The following is an 18,680-nucleotide window of genomic DNA, read 5'->3' as shown; positions in this document are numbered from 1 at the left end:
ATGCTATATTTCATAAAAATCATGTTTTCAAATAATGTTTTATCATACAACAGGACTTTATGGATTTCATAGTCAAGTAAATCCCAATTATTACAAAATTACATGTCCCCATTTACATTGTAGATAATACTGTTAGGGCCTAAAGGGGCCATTTTGAATTTCACAATACAGCATTTATCTCATGCATGACAAAATAAATTATATGTTTCGCTAGAAAACATGTTTTCAGACATTATTTTACTCGGTGATCATAATTTCAAGCATTTTATAGTTCTTACTCTTGTGAAAATTAATTTCTCCAATTGCATTGTACATAACGTTTAATGGGCATATGGCGGCCATTTTGAATGTCAAAATACAGCATTTATCACATAAATTGCATTTATATTTCGATAAAATTATGTTTTTAGCCAGTATTCTACTCTCTTATCTTAATACTAGTAATATTCATTTTAGTACTCACTCTTGTGATTTTCTTTTGTCCTCATTAATATTGTACATAATACTGTCAGGGTATTTGGTGGATTTTTGAATATTAAAATGCTTCATTTATTACATACATGACATAACAAATGAAAAATTTCGTTAGCAATCATGTTTTCATCCATTATTTCACACAAAAAAATCACAATTACTTGCATTTAGTGCTCACTTTTGTGAAATTTAGTTTTCCCCATTCATATTGTTCATAATATAGAATACAGGGGTCTATGGCAGCCATTTTGAATATCTAGAAAATATTTTTTGTCAAAAATCGGTTTTTCAGAGAGTATTTCACTCCTGCAATACAAATACATACATTTTATAACCAATGTGCGGGCAATTTTATGATTTTCATGGGTAATTTGCAATTTATTTTGGCGGCCATATTGGATTTTGCCGATTTGCGGAAAATGCTCAAGGTTACACGAGTGGCATCATGCAGATTCGTAATCAGCACCCTCGAATTGACAAGTAACCATAAAAAAATATTGTATATATGAAAAAGCAACGTTTGGTCGGTTTTCTATGGGGCCTATCCTGGACTATGTGGATTCGCGAATGCAATTGGATATGCATGAAATAAAGGAAAAGAAAACATTAACATAATTAAAAAAAAAAAAATCATATCTCTCAAGCCTCATTAAAGGGGAAGTCTACCCTGAAGAAAAGTGTAATTGTTGTCAAACTTGAAGTGTCGAACGTTTGAGGAAAATCAAATGTTAAGAAAGTCATTAGAATTAATTTTTTACTTGTGACGTCATGTACTACGCCATTACATAAATAAAGGAAAACCCGGACGATCTCAGGTTAGGGGTGAAGGTAGTTTATTACCGTGACCGAGTCAACCATAAAGTATGGAACGCCATACGAATCACAAACAATTAACACATATAGTGGCGTGACCACTTTTTCTCCTTCCCGTGATTATTTAAAAGTACATACATTTGCAACAAGCAAATCCAGAAATTTATACAACACGAAATCTATTAACAGCTAACTATTGAATTAAAACTTAATATACAGCTCTACGCCCGAATGACAAAACATGCATTTACTCCTTAAACTGAAGCAAACTAAAGAATCATTTCAATCTTACTTTTCCATTTGCAACTACCAACTCCAATTGTACTAACTCCAATCTTTAAAATGAAAATTAAAAAAAACTGCTAATTGAATAGCCTCTTGATACATGTATATATAAATGTCTTTTAACTAACAACTTAAGATGGACATTGATAGGCAATACATGGTAACACACCTAAACTCTATACCTGGCTAAAACTTTTACTAAAATTTAAATTATACAACTTAAACTGTTTTCAGTTCAGACTTTCAATATGCTTAACTTATTACATAAACCAATCTGCCAATTACTGACGCCAAGAAATGATGCACAAACAATATCAAGAAGCATATTATTAGTTGAACAAAGTGCATAAGGGCCTAAAAGTCAAACAAATATAAATACATGTATGAGCTACTAAACAATCAAAATACACAAGTCACCTTTTCTCTCTATCTTCCCAAAAGGAGAAAATCCATACACCCTATATGTATATATATGTATAAAAGAAAAACCCGCAGCAAGACCTAAAGACACAAAATAATCAATTTCCATACGATCAAATAGTCATGTACCTGAAATAATAAAAAGGAAACATATGAAACAAACATACACGTTTCAAAAAGTTGGCACGAAGACAGTAAATAAACATAATCAGCCAGTAAGAAAATATCTGTGCTCACTGCAGTAAATCGACTGGAAAAAAAGGATCAATACAATTATACAAACTGTGCTTAAACAACTTATCACTACACTCTGCACAGAGGGTACTATGCTGTAAAACACGTAAAAGACAATGTATAAGAGCAAAGTGTAAACAACTGGCACAGTCAAAACCAACAACATATAACATCATGAAAGTCATGTCATAAATGTAAGTATAAAACAAAGGTAGAGCATTATAAAGGCATAAAAATTTATGTAGCGACCATATCAATATTCGCAGTCAAAGGAAAATAAAAAAAGGGGACAATGTTATTATCGTTATAAAAATACAAAGTATAGATGCAATCAACAGACAAGTGCATTCATGAAAAACATCAGCAATTATACAGTCTTGCATGCCTATGAGTAACCAATCAACTAACAAATACACCAATCTCACAACCAAGGTACTGTACTGCGAATCCACACTAAATGTAACAAACAACCATCATCAAAAGTCACAAATCATAAATGATGAACAAACAGACATCCGAAAATAAGACAATCATCGAGCTATACATGTACAAGCAAAATAACGGGGAAACAAAAGTTTAAAGATTCAAGGTTATAACTCGTGGAAAACAAAGTCCAGATGACAAAAGTACCAGTCCTTTAGGCTGTCCTGTATAGGCACCAATCACGTGGGGTCAAAGTCCAGTAGAATGTGGGGGAGGGGCTCTTCAACGAGGCGAGGCCAACGAAAACCATGGCAGATTCCTGAATGTCCATTGTGTATCCATTGTGTAATCTGGTGAAGGGCAGTGAGAGTTCTCTTGGACAAAGAAGGTAATCCGGCTTCCGGTGATGGCGGCCGGGGCCCATGGTTCCAGGGGGTAAGACTCCAGGTAAGGTAGGCGTCACAGCAGGTAGGACCAGGAGAGGAAGAAAGGCTCTAGGGTCAAGCAGACTGACCAGTGAAAAAGGCTCAACTGAAGGCCATCCAGTATGGTGAAGATCCGCATCTTCCAGACGTGGGCCATATGAATCACGATAGTTACCATGCCTGGTGTCTGTAGTTAAGGCATGAACAGTAGCATCAGGAGGATACGTAGGCTCAAGCGTGGCATAGTTGTCATAGTAACGAATGTCGGGAACTGAGCACACGGGCTCAACGACACGAGAAGCGTGCGGGCCGCGATCTATAGACATTGACACAAACCTAGTAGTGATAGAGGCATGCCGGCTATGCACCTCTAGAAATGTCCTATACGAACGGTCAACGCTGTAGTACTCTGTGTAAGTATTCGAAGCGGTTACAGTGTGGTTGACAGATAGGTTACATCTGCTAGAGCTGCTATGATATGACTCAACGGCTGATCTGTTGACCACAAAGAGACCTGTTGTTCGTCTACGATCAACAACATGGCTACGACAGTACGACTCGAATGCTAGTCTGCGATTGGCATAGTAGCTGCGATATGATGCGCTTCTGCAAGACGAATTGGATACCGAAGCGTGTTTGGTACGACTGTCGCGATGCGAATCGGATATGGTCTTATCATCGATATTGTATGTAGTAACCGAACACTTAGGCATGCAACGATCTGTTGTACGATTCTCTTGCGAGTAACCTTCAGGGAAAGCCACAACATCGGAGTGCTCAACACCGTCATGTGACGAACTAACAGACCCAGAGCTATGCTCAGTAAGAAAGACCGGAGGACTTGGAACATTGACATGTTCCTCTCGACACATGCTAGCAAACCGACAATACACAGCCAAGAAACCAACAGCAACAGGATTGCTGTAAACATCAATAACTGTATGAGGGAGTTCATAGGCATTGGGGGTGCTTGCAACACAATTTGGTTTGCAATTGATGTAATGATATGTGTCTGAGAGATCGTGTTCAGTGTTAGGCATGATGTCATTACTTATACCTTGTAAGATTTTGGCATTGTTATACTCATGTATTTTCTTAGACATTTTATTGCGGTTAAGTACTGAATCAACCTCACTTTCATCTTCATTCATGGTTTCCTGTGAGAGGTTGTCACTTATATCACCAACAATCCCATGTAAGATGTTATGACATATCATGTCACTTTCACTCATCATGTCACCTTCATTCCCATGTAAGATGTTATCATCACTCATCATGTCACCTTCATACTCATGTAAGATGTTATCACTCATTGTGTCACCTTCATTCTCATGTAAGATGTTATCACTCATCTTGTCACCTTCATTTTCATGTAAGATGTTAACGTCACTCATCGTGTCACCTTCATTATCATGTAAGATGTTATCACTCATTGTGTCACCTTTATTCTCATGTAAGATGTTATCACTCATAGTGTCACCTTCATTTTCATGCAAGATGTTAACGTCACTCATCGTGTCACCTTCATTCTCATGTAAGATGTTATCATCACTCATTGTGTCACTTTCATTCTCATGTAAGATGTTATCATCACTCATCGTGTCAACTTCATTCTCATGTAAGATGTTATCATCACTCATCGTGTCAACTTCATTCTCATGTAAGATGTTATCATCACTCATCGTGTCACCTTCATTCTCATGTAAGATGTTATCATCACTCATTGTGTCACCTTCATTCTCATGTAAGATGTTATCATCACTCATCCTGTCACCTTCATTCTCATGTAAGATATTATCATCACTCTCATATCCAGAATCCTGGTAACCATGGTTACTGACACTGAGGGGTGCACCACACTCATGTTCACTCACTGTCACATCACAATGAGAGAAAGCTTCACTCAACAGACATGCATTGGATGTATCAACAATCGCACATTCAATCTCGTTCTCCGTCTTGTCATCAAGACAAACTGTTGGATTATCCCGCTCTCTCTCTTGTTTGTATTGTATAAAGCTACCGTTTGTATGCTGTGGTTGTGTGAGATCTGTAGGCTGGTGTTCATTGGAATCGTGGTAAATGAACTCAAGTCCAAAGTCACCAAATGTTATTAAACCTTTGGAAGGCCTAACCATCACATCATTGTGCTCCATGAACGGTGCACCAACGAGGATATCACCTCTGAGACCTAGACCTACAAACGCGTCATCTGCAATCACTAAACCATCAAACCATAGGTTATAATCTTCGTAAGATAGCACAAAAGAACTACTGCCAATCACACTCGACCTGGGAATGGGGAATCCCCCAACCGAAGGAATGTTATCATCAGCATCAGACTCGGAAAAATCCACACTGTCATAATCAACAACATCAAATTCAATATCACAATGATCAACAACTGATTTGCTCACCATATTAATGGTACAACCACTTCGTACCTCTACTTGTACGAAGCAATCACTCTCCTGCTGCCCCTGCACGACAGCAGGAAAATGGGGGGCTGGAGCGCGCCGCCTCTTCGACGCATCACCAAAAATGGGCCCGGTCACGGCAATGGCGCATCGCTGCGTTGATGCAAATCCATACATCTTCAGAAGTATGTGGGACTACGATTCACCTAAGAAAAAGAGCTAACCTGACATTATCACGAAAAAGTTACATTCGAGCGCCCGGTCCCACGGATTGGATAAAGTTCCCTAGGTGCCTGGAATAACACTGAGTCGAATGGTCTAGGTTCAGATCCCGACGTAGACAGCTGGCAGCCGTCTGTTTCGAGGAGTTTTTTAACATTTTTTTTTTTTTTAAATTTCTCCTCATACACAGACGGCTCGCTAGCGTGCAGCCACCATTAGGGGACTTGCAATGCAAAATCCCCCCGTCGGGGCTTTTCAATTTTTGTCTTTAAGGAGTAAAAATTTTGAAAATTCACGCGACCAAAATGCAAATTAATATTCCCTCTTGGCATCAATTGCCAAAAAACCAAGAAAAATCAAGTTAAAAGGAACAAAAACAGTGACTTACCTCGGCTGTCGCGCAAATTCACTTCCCCGTTTTATCCGATCTTAAGTACATAAACATATGGCCATTGAGTCCCCTGTACAGATCGCGCTAGAACTTCGGTCTCTGTATTTGGTGAGTGAAGCCAACGGAGTTCAGCTGAACAACCAACATAACAGAGACCGAAGCTTTTGGTCTAATCCCGACGGTGCCACCACGCCATTACATAAATAAAGGAAAACCCGGACGATCTCAGGTTAGGGGTGAAGGTAGTTTATTACCGTGACCGAGTCAACCATAAAGTATGGAACGCCATACGAATCACAAACAATTAACACATATAGTGGCGCTAGGTATATACGAGCAGCTGCCCCATTCATGCACAAATTTCATTTTTATGGTTCGTGATGACTCATTTTTTTAATGTCTTTCAGAAACGGGTGTGATATGATTGATATAATACAATATAATGAAGGTAGGGCCTACAAGGTAAGCCTATCATCATCATCATCTGCTGTAATCTTCAAAGGGCTCGGCAGCCTATCTCGAAGATGAAATTAAACTTGGACGCACGTTATGAGGAGGAGTGAGGGATATTTTCAAAGTGATTTTGCAGGAGCTTTTGGAAGCTGTCAAGCGAAAATGCATTAACTATTTGAAGAGGGAGCTTATTCCATTCAGGTATATTATGTTCTATAATTAGGGCTAGATCGATATATTATTATTATTTTGAAACTTCTCCATGTTTTTATTTCAATTTTAGTACTTGGGGGTGCATATAGAACACCTTCAGCAATAGTTTGTTTTTTTTCCCTGCTGTTGATGTTTTTACAATAAACTTTTTATCAGGGTGAACTATACCCCCCCCCCCTTATTCTCCATCGCTTCTGCAAACTAGTAATAATCTCTATCATTGAGATATTATCTCGATGAGCGGAATTGATCTTCCTTGCAACACGCTTGTGTGTTGCTTCCCTCTACGTTCATTGAGCTAGCCTAACCTTGCAAGCTTGAGAGCTGAAAGTGAAAAGGAAGATTTCAGACGACCGAGCTTTCCTAACTGTGAAGTTAAAATCATTGTATTTCTTTGCTGTGATGGTGGCGAAAATAGTTTGTAAGTTTACCAGATATTTTTATTTCATTTATTGATGGTGCGACGCTTCGCAATTCATGCAATATTGTTCTTTGTGCAGCGACTGAGCGCGATCCTGCACCAGTTGCATTGCCATTGTGTACCACAGTAAACAGGTGACCATTTCCATTGCCAGCGTGTGCAATTTATTATGCCTACAAGTGAATAGGTGAGAGCACGTTTCCTTTCTAGGTGTATTCGAATAGCACATACACAAAATCTCCTGCTACGTACTGTTCATTTGTTATGCGAGGAAAGTATGTCAGTTTGCGTTCGTAATGTCCGAATTGGGAAGTCTTCTGATAAAAAGGCCAAGAAGATAGACGTGAAGTTTTTTAATTTTCTGCATTACTTTTTAGCTAACTTTAGAGTCTAACTTTAGTCTTTAACGTTAGACTTAGACTCTATTTTTTATTTTACTTTTTTGTATTAAAATTAAAAAAAACATGAAAAAAAAACCTTTGCTTTCCTAAAATTGTGATTCATAGTTTTACTAATTATTGTAACAATTTGAGGTAAGATTTGATATGAACTTCTTTTTATTTAACAAAATCTTTTAGTTCATAATGTTCCTTACCGTACAAGTTACATCATTTTGATGTAGGCTCCTAGACCTAGTTTGCCAAATATTTGATAAAAATTTGTCTTGTCTTGTCTTTCCGTTGATGCCCACAATCAAAGTGTTGATTATTATGGTAAAGTTGAAAAAAGTTGACTTGACCTTGTCTGCGATATCCTACAGTACTGTTGAAACTATAGATTTCTTTTTTTTTTCTTTAAGATAAAAAAGGACATTGCTGGTGATGCCGTTTACATGCTGACCCTTGTCACAAATGTGTCAAGGGTTGCAGCATCCACTACCTCAGATGGTAGCCCGTTCCAGTCCTTCACAGTGCAAGGCAAGAATGAAGATCCTCTGTACTGAGTTCTACAGGTGATCAGCTGGAACTGTCTGTTGTGAGAACGACGCAGGCGAGTTGGTAGTGGGACAAGTTTTGAGTTAATTATTGGGCAATGTGCAAGGTTGTTGGTTATTTTGAAGAGCATGGAGAGGCGTGTGATCTTTCTTCTCTTCTGAAGAGTCTGCCAGCCGAGGGTCTTGATCATCTCACTAACACTTGAAGTTTTGTGGTACTTGTTCATGACAAAACGTGCAGCACGTCTCTGTATAGACTCCAGCTTATCAATGTGTTTCTTTGTAGAAGGATTCCAAACTGAGTAGGCGTACTCGAGCACAGGTCTCACAAAGGCTTTATAAGCTCTCTCCTTGATCTTTGTAGAGCTTATTTTAAGATTTCTTCGAAGGAAACCAAGGGTTTTGCTGGCTTTACTGCAGATCCCACTGATATGACTGTCCCAGCCCATGTTTTGTTGGATAGTGACACCAAGGTACTTTGCAGCAGTCACCTTTTCCAGCATGTGACCATGCAGGTGGTAAGATTGATCAAGCGGCTGTCTGCTCCTGGTGATAGACAGTGATGAGCACTTTGAAGGGTGGAACATCATGTCCCAGCTGTTCTCCCAGTCACTAAGATGTTGATGGTCTTGCTGTAGGATATCTTGGTCAGCATCACTATTCACCACCCTGTAGACTGTCGTGTCGTCAGCAAAGAGACGAACATTTGAGGACACCCCGTGATGAAGGAAACTGGCTATCCAAGAAAGTGTATGGCCACGGACTCCATAGCATTGTAGCTTATGTACTAAAAGGCTGTGGTTAACTTTATCAACTGCCTTAGCAAAGTCCATTATCAAGATGTCAGATTGTTTCCCTTTCTCAAGATGGTAGGTAAGATCCTCTGTGAACTCTAGTAGCTGTATGTCACAAGAATGCTGTGTGCGGAAGCCATGCTGGGTCTCTGACAACACCGCATGTGTGTCGTAGTGATCCATCATTTCACTGACAACTATGTGCTCCATGATCTTCCATGCAACTGAGGTAAGTGAGATTGGCCTGTAGTTACTCGGGTCATAGTGTTCGCCCTTTTTTAACACAGGGGTCACATGAGCACATCTCCAGTCTGCTGGTACATAGCCTGTTGTAAGTGAAGACTGGAAGACACAAGTGAGTGCCGGTGCAAGTTCTCTGGAGAGTGCTTTAAGCACTCTAGCACTTATGCTGTCAGGACCGCTAGCCTTAAAGGGGTTTAGATTTTCCATCAGTTTTTCTTCTCCTTGTACAGATATCACAATCTCATCCATAGTGGGAATTCCTGGATCTGTCATGCCAGTCTTTTGTAGAAATTCATCCTTGGTAAAGGATTTTCCATCTCCGAAGACTGACTGGAGATTGAGAATCTCTGCCTGCTGTTCAGGGTCAGCTGTCAAGTGGCCTTCTTTCTTCAGTGGAGCTACCCCAGAGTAGTTTGCTTTGTTGTTCTTGATGTAAGACCAAAACCTCTTGTTGTTTCCTGCTAGCTTTGAAGGGTCGTCATCTGAGAAGATGTTGTTCAAATACTTCCAATAGTTCTGCCTTGTCTGAGTCTGTATCTCACGCCACAGCGTTTTAACTGCATCTTTCAAGACTTGGGATCCAGACTTCTTCATTAGCCTATACAGCCTGTTCTTTTTGTTGATTAGTCTCCTCAGGCTGGCATTGATCCAGGGATGGCTAATCTTTGTTCGAGAAGTTTTGTGTGGGATGTAAGTCTTAATGGCATCAACAAGCTTCTCTTTGAATGTGGTCCACAAGTCTTCTGTTGTGCATGTATCCTTCATGTTCATAAGATCAGCACTTATATTTCTGGCTACCTTCCTAAGGGATTCCCAATCGCCCTTGTCATACAATGGAATTTCACGAGGGGCTTGTTTTCTTCTTGGCACGCTGACATTGAACTCACAATATGGAAATGCAATGATCCGACAGGCCTGGCGTTGCTTCCAACCGAGGGATGAGATGAGGGCAGTTTGTCAAGAAGAGGTCCAAGGTGTTGCCCTCTCTGGTCGGTTCTTTCACAAGTTGCACAAGACCATTGTCGTGAATAATATCAAGAAATTCATTGTGCAACCTAGGACAGGGCGAACTAGCCTTGAGAGACCCTGTTTCCCAGTCTAGGCCTGGAAAGTTAAAGTCACCTCCGATGAGAAAGTGTGCATTAGTTATCTGGGATGCTCTTTGTAGAGAAATGCACAGATTTGTCCAATTGTTTTCATCAGATACGCTAGGTCGATAGTAGGAACACACATACAGAGTGCGTCGCCCATGAAGCTTGATACGAGCCCATATAATCTCACAGTTTTCCACTTCAAGCTCTGGGACAACATAGCTGACAAGCGTATTATGGATAGCAATGAGTACTCCACCACCACGACCACCTCTGTCTCTTCTGTGCACAGTATAAGTGCTTGGAAATATCTCTGCTGTAGCTATGGATTGGTCTAGCCATGTCTCTGTCCCAATGATAATGTCCGGTTTAAGGGACGCCAATAGATTGGGAATTTTTGCACGTTTTGCGCTGGCAGATAGGAAATTGATGTTAAGGACTCTGATCGGCCTGTGTTTCCATTTGTCCTGTTTACTTGCTTTTGTAGAAGTAGAAGAGTGTTGAGGGAGAAAATTGGTTTGGCTTGGGGTTGTACACAAGTCTTCCTCCCCTGAAGATACACTTTCACTGGATCTGGACAAGTCCACATCATGAAGGCTGAATGCTGTGATACTATTGGGGTTACCCAGGGCTCGACACTAGCGCCGGTCCGACGGTCCCAGACCGGTAAAAATCACTGTCGGGCCAGTAGATTTTCAGAAATAGCAAGATTTACTGGTCCGACATGACTAGTAAAAAATATCATTGTCGGGCCAGTAATTTTTCCAAAAATAGCAAGATTTATGGGTCCGACATAAACAGTAATAAAAACTATTGTTGGGCCAGTAACTTTTTCAGAAATGGTCAAATTCGCTAGTCCAACATAAACATGAAAAATATTCCATGACTCAAATTGCGAACCATTTTCCTCCCGTTAAATTCTGGCATTCACACACAGAACACACACAGAATGAATCGCATGCAATTTTTAATAGGGTAACATACAGTGTACACATGGCTAGCCAGCCACACAGCCCACATGGTAAATTTCCTACTGGCTGCACGAACGAAGCTTGGCTAACCTCTGGCAGAAATCTCTCACAGAACTGTCAAAATTCACATTTCACACTAATGAAAAGCTCTTATAATGTCCATATTTCCTAAAAATTTGCCAAATTGGGGTAACTCTGTCATTTGTAAGCAGTAAAAGGAGAAATTTTCACTTCTGTTTTAGTTCAAAGAGATCGGGTTTCGAGTGATATCGTCTGAATACATGATAGCCCCACATATGCATTTGTGTGTGTGTTGATACACTTGGTTTCTTTCGTAGCTAGTACTAGTATATTTTAATTGAGCCAAAAAGAAACTGATAATTTATTTATGATGATAGTTTTAGCTTTCTTCCTTTGTTTTCTTTCAATCTTTCTTTCCTTCTTTCTTTTCAATCTTTCTTTGTTTCTTCCCTCTCTTCTTTTACTGTCTTTCTTTTTTAATTTTCCCTTTTTCTTTGTCTTTCGTTCTTTCATTCTTTCTGTCCTGTTAATATTTTTCTCTATTTCTAATGCTCTTTCTTTTTCTTTCTTTTTTGATTTCCTTCTTTCTTTAATTCTTGAGTCCATCCATCCTATATTTATCTCTTCTTTCTTTCTTCATTTCCTTCCTTCTTTTCCCCTTTCTTTCCTTCATTCTTTGTTACTTTCTTTCTTTCCTCATTCCATCCATCCTTTCTTTACCCTTTCTTGTTTTTATTCCTTCTTTCAGCCCTCTCTCTCTTTCATTCCTTCCTTTCTTCTTTGTCTTTTGTTCTTTCTTTTTCCCCTTTGTTACATCTATCCTTTTACCTTTTCTTTCTTCCTTTTATTTACTGCTTGCTTCCTTTCCTTTCTTTCTTTGAAGTTTGGTCTTTCTTTTTTGTTCTTCCTTTCATTTATTCTTTAACATTTTTTTTTTATATTGCTTGCTTCCTTCCTTCTTTATTCCTTCCCAACATTCTTTTTTCCTTCTATCATTTTCCCTTTTCTTGATTTCTTCCTTCTTCCAATCCTTTCTTTCTGTTTTCCTTCTTTCCATATCTCCTTTTATCCTTTCTTTCTTTTTTTATTCCTTCTTTCCTTCTTTCTTTCATTACTTTGTCTTTTGTTCTTTCTTTCTATATTGCTTGCTTCATTTCTTTCCTTCTTTCTTTCATTCTTTTGTTCTTTCTTTCCTTCCTTTCCTTCTTTGGTTTTTTTTTCCTTCCTTCACATTTTTTCTTTACTTTTTTCTTCCTTCGTTTCTTTTATTCTTTCTTTTTTCCTTCTTTCCATCTCTCCTTTTACCTTTTCTTTCTTGTTTTATTGCTTCTTTCCTTCTTTCTTTTTCTTTTTTCATTACTTTCTGTCTTTTTTATTTCTTTATTGCTTGCATCATTTCTTTCCTTCTTTTTTTTTCTTTCTTTATTTCTTTCTTTCTTTCTTTCCTTCCTTTTTTTCTTTAGTTCTTTCTTTCTTTCCTTCCTTTCCTTCTTTCTTTCTTTAGTTCTTTCTTTTTTTCCTTCCTTCACATCTATCCTTTCTTTACCTTTGCTTTTTTCTTCCTTCCTTCCTTTCTTTTATTCTTTCTTCCTTTCTTTCTTTTTGTCTTTCATTCATTCATTCCTTCATTTTTTTTTGGGGGGGGGGGGGTAACAAGAAAGGACAGCAAAATAAACTCACGCCTTTTTTTAATGTTTTCTTTATTTTTTGGGACCAGTAGATTTTAGGTTCGGACCAGTAAAAAATTGAAAAACTGGGTATCTACTGGTCCAACATGAATAGGTTGGACCAGTAGAAAAAAAGGGTTAGTGTGGAGCCCTGGGTTACCACAGATAGCACAAAACCACTGCTCCTGACTGTCATCTAATGCCAAGTAGCTTCTCGTGTTAACACTCTGACACTGCCCATGAAACCATTGCCCACATCTATCACAAGCAAGGCCTCTATGACTCCATTGTACAGGCAAGTCACATGTTCCACAAATCCATGAAGAATGACTCTGATGTTCATCAGACTGAGTTTCTAGAGTGACACGTGTGCTTGAATGTAGCAGCGAATCATTTAAAGCACTGGCTGAGCTGGACTGCTGTACCATGGGTAAAGATGAAGGGGGAGACAAGTTCAAAGTCGGCATCACTACCAAATATCCAGTGGTAACAACATGCATAATAATATACAAAGCATGCAGGGCATGTCCAAGATTTTTACAATACATAGTAATAGATTACATGTATGTGTGTGATATAGGACTGCAGCTAATAAGTGTTCATACTCTTCACTGGCATTTTTGACAATGTAATTGTGGAAAAGAAAGCATAAATACCGACTGTAGCTATGTAGAAGATATAAAAAGCAGATACACCCAAAACAGTTGACTAATCACTTGAAGACAATGCACCATTTGAGCATTAAGCCATCAAGGACAAAGAAGGTGAAGTTCATGTACTAAGATGACCAACACAGAATCCAATCTATGGGACTGTATCCAATATATTCCATTGACTGAGGTGCTTGGGTTCCAGGTAGAATCCAACAAAATCATGGTAATCCCAACAAAAATCTAGATGAAACGTGCATCAGTATGCTCACAAAATATCACTTTGCTATGATTGCCAGAGATTTGATCCAAAATATATTTTGAAAATGTGAAAAATAGCGGACATTTCCCCCCAGCCCAGTAGTACAGTAGGACAGGCAAGTCAGGCCCTCTCATTTGAAAGAAATAAATGATTTTCTTGAAAAAACTTCTGGCAGTCATCGCAGTCATTTTCAGATTGAACAAATAGTGCCCCATGTCTGCACACCCATTCACTTTGCATGGATTCTGGGATTTTGATGAGAAACTAGGTTGCATTTTGAGGCTATCACAAGAAATGCCCAAAATTCATTTTTTCCACCATTTTGAAACAGATTTTTTGATGAATATCTGTCTATAGACTATATATTGCATGTGTAAAGTTTGTGTTTGTTGCGTATTTTCTTTTACTAAAATTGCACAGCTACGCGTGTGCGCAAACTAGGGGAAACTAATACTCGGATTTACTTGGATGTAGAAACGTAAAGCTTGTAGCTTATTTGCTCCTCGTCACGGATAGTCTCTGGTAGGGTAAAAATTTTAGTGGATGGTTTTTCCAGTGCCTCTCAATAGCTGATTTGAACATATTGACACTAGATGCAGAAACTGCTTCCTCTGGTAAAGCATTCCAGTTATTTACACTCCTAATTGAAAAAGGCATTTTGCCTTATTTGCAATCTGCATCTATTTTTTCATAATTTCATGCTGTGACCTCTGGTTCTGCCATGAACATCAATCTCAAAGAAGTTGTTTAGGTCAATTTGATCAAGTCTTCTTCTTCCGTTGAGTACAGTCCTCTTTACAGAGTATAGTCGTACTTGGCTGAGGCCGCAATCACAAAAACACATGACATTTGGTGCAGTTGAACAAAACTAAACTATAGTGCAAGTAAAAAGATGCATCTCAACTGGAGAGCTAACGGAGGGTGAGTGGTTCCAGGTGGCTCCTGAAAGACTCAGTTGAAGGAGCCAAAACCACTGTTGTAGGCAGGACATTCCACAAGCAGATGGTACTTGGGAAAAAGCTGTGTTGGTAGGAGAGGATTCTACAATGCTGTTGTTTGAATTGTAGGCAATGTCCTCTGGTTGGTTCAGACGAGGCATACAGGAAAGGAGGTGCGGCTGGGATGGCGATTAGACCATTGACGATTCTGTACATCATGATGACTTTGTTGTGAGCTCGTCGTTCATGAAGAGACTGCCACCGTAATTCTTTCATTATCTGAGTGACACTACTCTGTCGGTCATAATCACCTTTTACAAATCTAGCTGCATGCCGCTGAACCATTTCAGTCTTAGAGATAAGCTCTTTGGTATGAGGGTCCCAAACTGAAGAAGAGTACTACTCAACAATTGGACGAACGTAGGACTTATACGCTCTCTCCTTTATGCTAGGTGGGCATTTCCTCAAGTTGCGTCGAAGGAAGCCAAGAATGCTGTTACTCTTTTTACAGATGGCGTTAATATGGGGTTTCCAGTTGAGGTTTCGTTGAAGTATAACTCCAAGATACTTCGCTTCATCAAGGGTGTGGAGAGCAGTTCCATGGATGGAGTAAGGAGATGCTCCAATGATGAGATTTCTTTTGTTTGAAATCCTCAGCACCTCACACTTGTCAGCATTAAATGACATGAGCCATTTCCTCTCCCATTCCTGAACATTGGCTAGATCTCTGTGGAGGGACTCAATGTCATCATGGGAGTTTATTAATCTGTATAGGAGGGCGTCATCAGCATATAGCCTGATAGAAGAAGAGACACAATCAGGGAGGTCATTGATGAAAATCAAGAACAGAAGCGGACCGAGGACTGTACCTTGGGGCATGCCCGATGTGACAGAAGTGGTGTTGCTCATTTTTCCATCAAGTATAACTTGCTGTGTGCGCCCTTTAAGAAAGTCCTTTATCCAAGAGAGTATGTGACCCCGAACTCCATAGTGGTTCAGTTTAAGGAGAAGACGCTCATGAGGCACTCGGTCGAAGGCCTTTGAAAAGTCGAGAAGAATGGCATCGATCTTTTGATTTTTTGTATATTTGGATCAGTTCAGCTCTTTGTCTTCTATATGATAGAGTAGGTAGCTTTAAAGCCTTCAGCCTTTCAGGATAGTCTAGATGATGGAGTTGAGGCAAAGGTTGGTTGCTCTCTGTCGTACCTTTTCAAGTAGATCTCATATCGTTTATATACAGGAATTCATGAAAAGTGTTGAGTAGTATGATCCACTATCATACATGGAATCACGTTTTTGAGCAATATGAATTTTGGGTCTGATGTGCACTTACAAAATTGTTGTGTACATGTAATTTCAGAACCGAGTACCCAAGCGTTATAAATTTGGTCTCAAAAGATGTTGAAGACTTACATGTAGTCACCGAGCGGCACAGTAAAAACAAATATTGCGGTGACAAAATTGATCAAGGGGGCATCAATTTGACCCCCCCCCCCCGTTAAATAGGGTAAATTCCCTCTCAAACTTAATTTTAAAATGGAAATTCTGTTATGCTATAATATGGAAAACATGAAATCCATTTTGGAACGGTAAATTGAATTGATTTTTGCATGCAAAATAACAAAAGTAAAGAAACAAAATGGGGTTTTCCATTTTATAGATTACCGGGAACAGAAAGTCACTGTCTCTATCTTTCCCTGGAAAGTTTTTATAATTTTTCATTTTAAATTTAAGGACTCTACTTATTCAAAACCCACGAGAATGATTAGAAATTTGGTTAGTAAACCGCAGTGAAGACAGTCTCACTGATTTCTCCTTTAATCTGGGCTAACGTTACATGCAAAGCCTCTGTGTGTTTTGGAAACTATACAGGTATGATGCATATTCTGTATTTTTGATGGTCAATTTTTTTCTGATGGTACTTTGGAGTTAAATTGAAATTAAAATGACAAGAAAAATCCCTTCGACCACTGTATAGCCCACTACTTATCTGAAACCCAAGTCCAAGATCATTTCATTTGCTTCACTATATTACATAACTATAACTAACTGCGGGCGTGTCGTGGTTCTAACTCTTGCCTTTCAAACAGGGTCTTGGGTTCGAATCCTAACCATGGCGTGTTTTCCTTCAGCAAGAAATTTATCCCCACTGTGCTGCACTCGACCCAGGTGAGGTGAATGGGTACTCGGCAGGATTAATTCCTTGCATGCACTGAGCGCCGGTGATGGTAGCTAGAGCTAAAGCCTGGGTAATAATAGCAGTGCTTGTATCATCAGGCAAAAGGCGCTTTATAAATACAGCTATTATTATTATTACATATAACTATGAATATGATCCTTCATTAAGACCTGCTAAGTGCAGGATACATACTGATACTGAATTCAACAAATCAGCTTTAGTGCTGTTATCCTTAACTGTTTTTTTCTGTTTTTTCTTCTCAACAGATGAAGAAACAGAAAACTTTGTCAACCATCAAACAAACCTCTAACCTTTGGTAGCTCATCCGCATCAGTTGCTGCGACGGACGCAACCTGCAGAAGAGCTAGACCTCTGAGAGAAGGAAGGACCAACAAGCCATCATCATGGATGGCATTTTATCTTTAGAATCCACTGATATAAAGACTGGTATTAAGAGGAAGGATATCCTACTCAATAAACCTCAGGTGGATCAGACAACCAGTCCCAAGATAGAGGTCAAAGGTGAGAATAGCATAAATATTTTATTCTAAATCACTTGGTTTACAAGCAGTTGGTGTGTACTCCTAATATAAGATAATCTAATATTGGCTAAACCCATTTGTACTATCAGTGTGGTTGAATTGATTTTGGTCTATACTACTGTACACTAGGTCTGTAATTAGACTAAGTATGATTTTCATTTGCCCAATATGTCTAATTTCCACTTTTGTCTGCTTATTTTTATTTTTTATTGCTTAGTCAAATGAAGATATGGGCCCCATTGCATAAAATTTACCATCATGGTAACTGCTATACAATGGTAACTTAATGGAATCCATGATTTTGATTGGCTGTTGATCAGCGTTACCATGGTAGTTACCATTGGATGGCAAAGTTACCACAATAGTAACTTTTATGCAACAAGGCCCTGGTGGGTATTTCATAAAGCTGTTTGTATGTTACGAGCGACTTTACAAATGACTGGTGATCCTTTCTTGTGGTAGACTACCTGCACCAATTTTCATTGATGTTGATTTAGCCTAGAGAATGAGTCACCAGTCCTTAAGAAAGTCCCTCATAACTAGCGAAACATTGTTCATTTTGACTGAGTGGAATTTGTGCAGTGTCTTTGTGAACTCAGGTTAGATTAAGTGATGTTAAATGTAACTTGTAGATATTAGACAAAATGGGTATTTTATGGCCTATTAAAATGAGAATTGGACAAAATGTTAAATGGTATAACTGGAAATCAGAAAAAATGGTTAGGAGATGAACTGCTTGTAGACCAACTAGGATTAGACCATGTGTGCTGAGACAAAACAGACAAGCAGGCGATGACCAACCAGCAATAGAACAATAGATTTGAAAACTCCATTTTCAGTGTTGGTGTCACAGATACAACTCATGTTTGTTAAACCAAAATGGCCCCCAAATCATTATTCATTATTCAAGTGATCGATGAGTCTTGGCCTTCATTCTTATGTTTATTGGACTTTATTTTAGCTTCGAATAAAGAATAGGACTAGTGAGCTTGATACCAATGGCACGGACAGCAACACATTTGCTCTGACGACAATTGCTCCTTGCTGTTTTTCGTCTACGATATATATAGTTAAGGTTAGGTTTGCAGTTGCGTTTTATATTACATTAAGGGTCAGGTTTAGGGCAGTGTTTAGTGTTGAATTCTGGGTTAAAGTTAGTAATTTGATTAGTGTGCGGAATTTATAGCCGAGTACTAG

The 18,680-nt window shown here is 38.9% G+C and overlaps 2 protein-coding genes across 2 annotated transcripts in view; one reads left to right on the top strand and one right to left on the bottom strand.

The window, feature by feature from the left end:
- Nucleotides 1-1,249: 1,249 nt before the first annotated feature.
- LOC135153922 (uncharacterized) lies at nt 1,250-5,754 on the bottom strand. Its single transcript, XM_064098797.1, has 2 exons — nt 4,435-5,754; nt 1,250-4,395 (listed from the first exon to the last, which is right to left on the bottom strand). The coding sequence occupies exons 1-2, from the start codon at nt 5,666-5,668 to the stop codon at nt 2,864-2,866; spliced, it is 2,766 nt and encodes a 921-aa protein (XP_063954867.1). The 5' UTR covers nt 5,669-5,754; the 3' UTR covers nt 1,250-2,863.
- Nucleotides 5,755-7,046: 1,292 nt separating this feature from the next.
- The window catches only part of LOC129258656 (uncharacterized), a 30,642-nt gene continuing 19,008 nt past the window's right edge, over nt 7,047-18,680 (top strand). Inside the window, exons 1-2 of the mRNA XM_064098796.1 lie at nt 7,047-7,191; nt 17,208-17,463. Of these exons, the coding sequence (XP_063954866.1) occupies nt 17,346-17,463 (118 nt within the window). The 5' untranslated portion in view covers nt 7,047-7,191; nt 17,208-17,345. The remainder of the gene's footprint in view (nt 7,192-17,207; nt 17,464-18,680) is intronic.

The sequence above is a fragment of the Lytechinus pictus genome, chromosome 4, assembly GCF_037042905.1.
Source record: "Lytechinus pictus isolate F3 Inbred chromosome 4, Lp3.0, whole genome shotgun sequence".
In the NCBI taxonomy this organism is placed as follows: Eukaryota; Metazoa; Echinodermata; class Echinoidea; order Temnopleuroida; family Toxopneustidae; genus Lytechinus; species Lytechinus pictus.
This window is presented reverse-complemented; position numbering and strand designations above follow the sequence as displayed.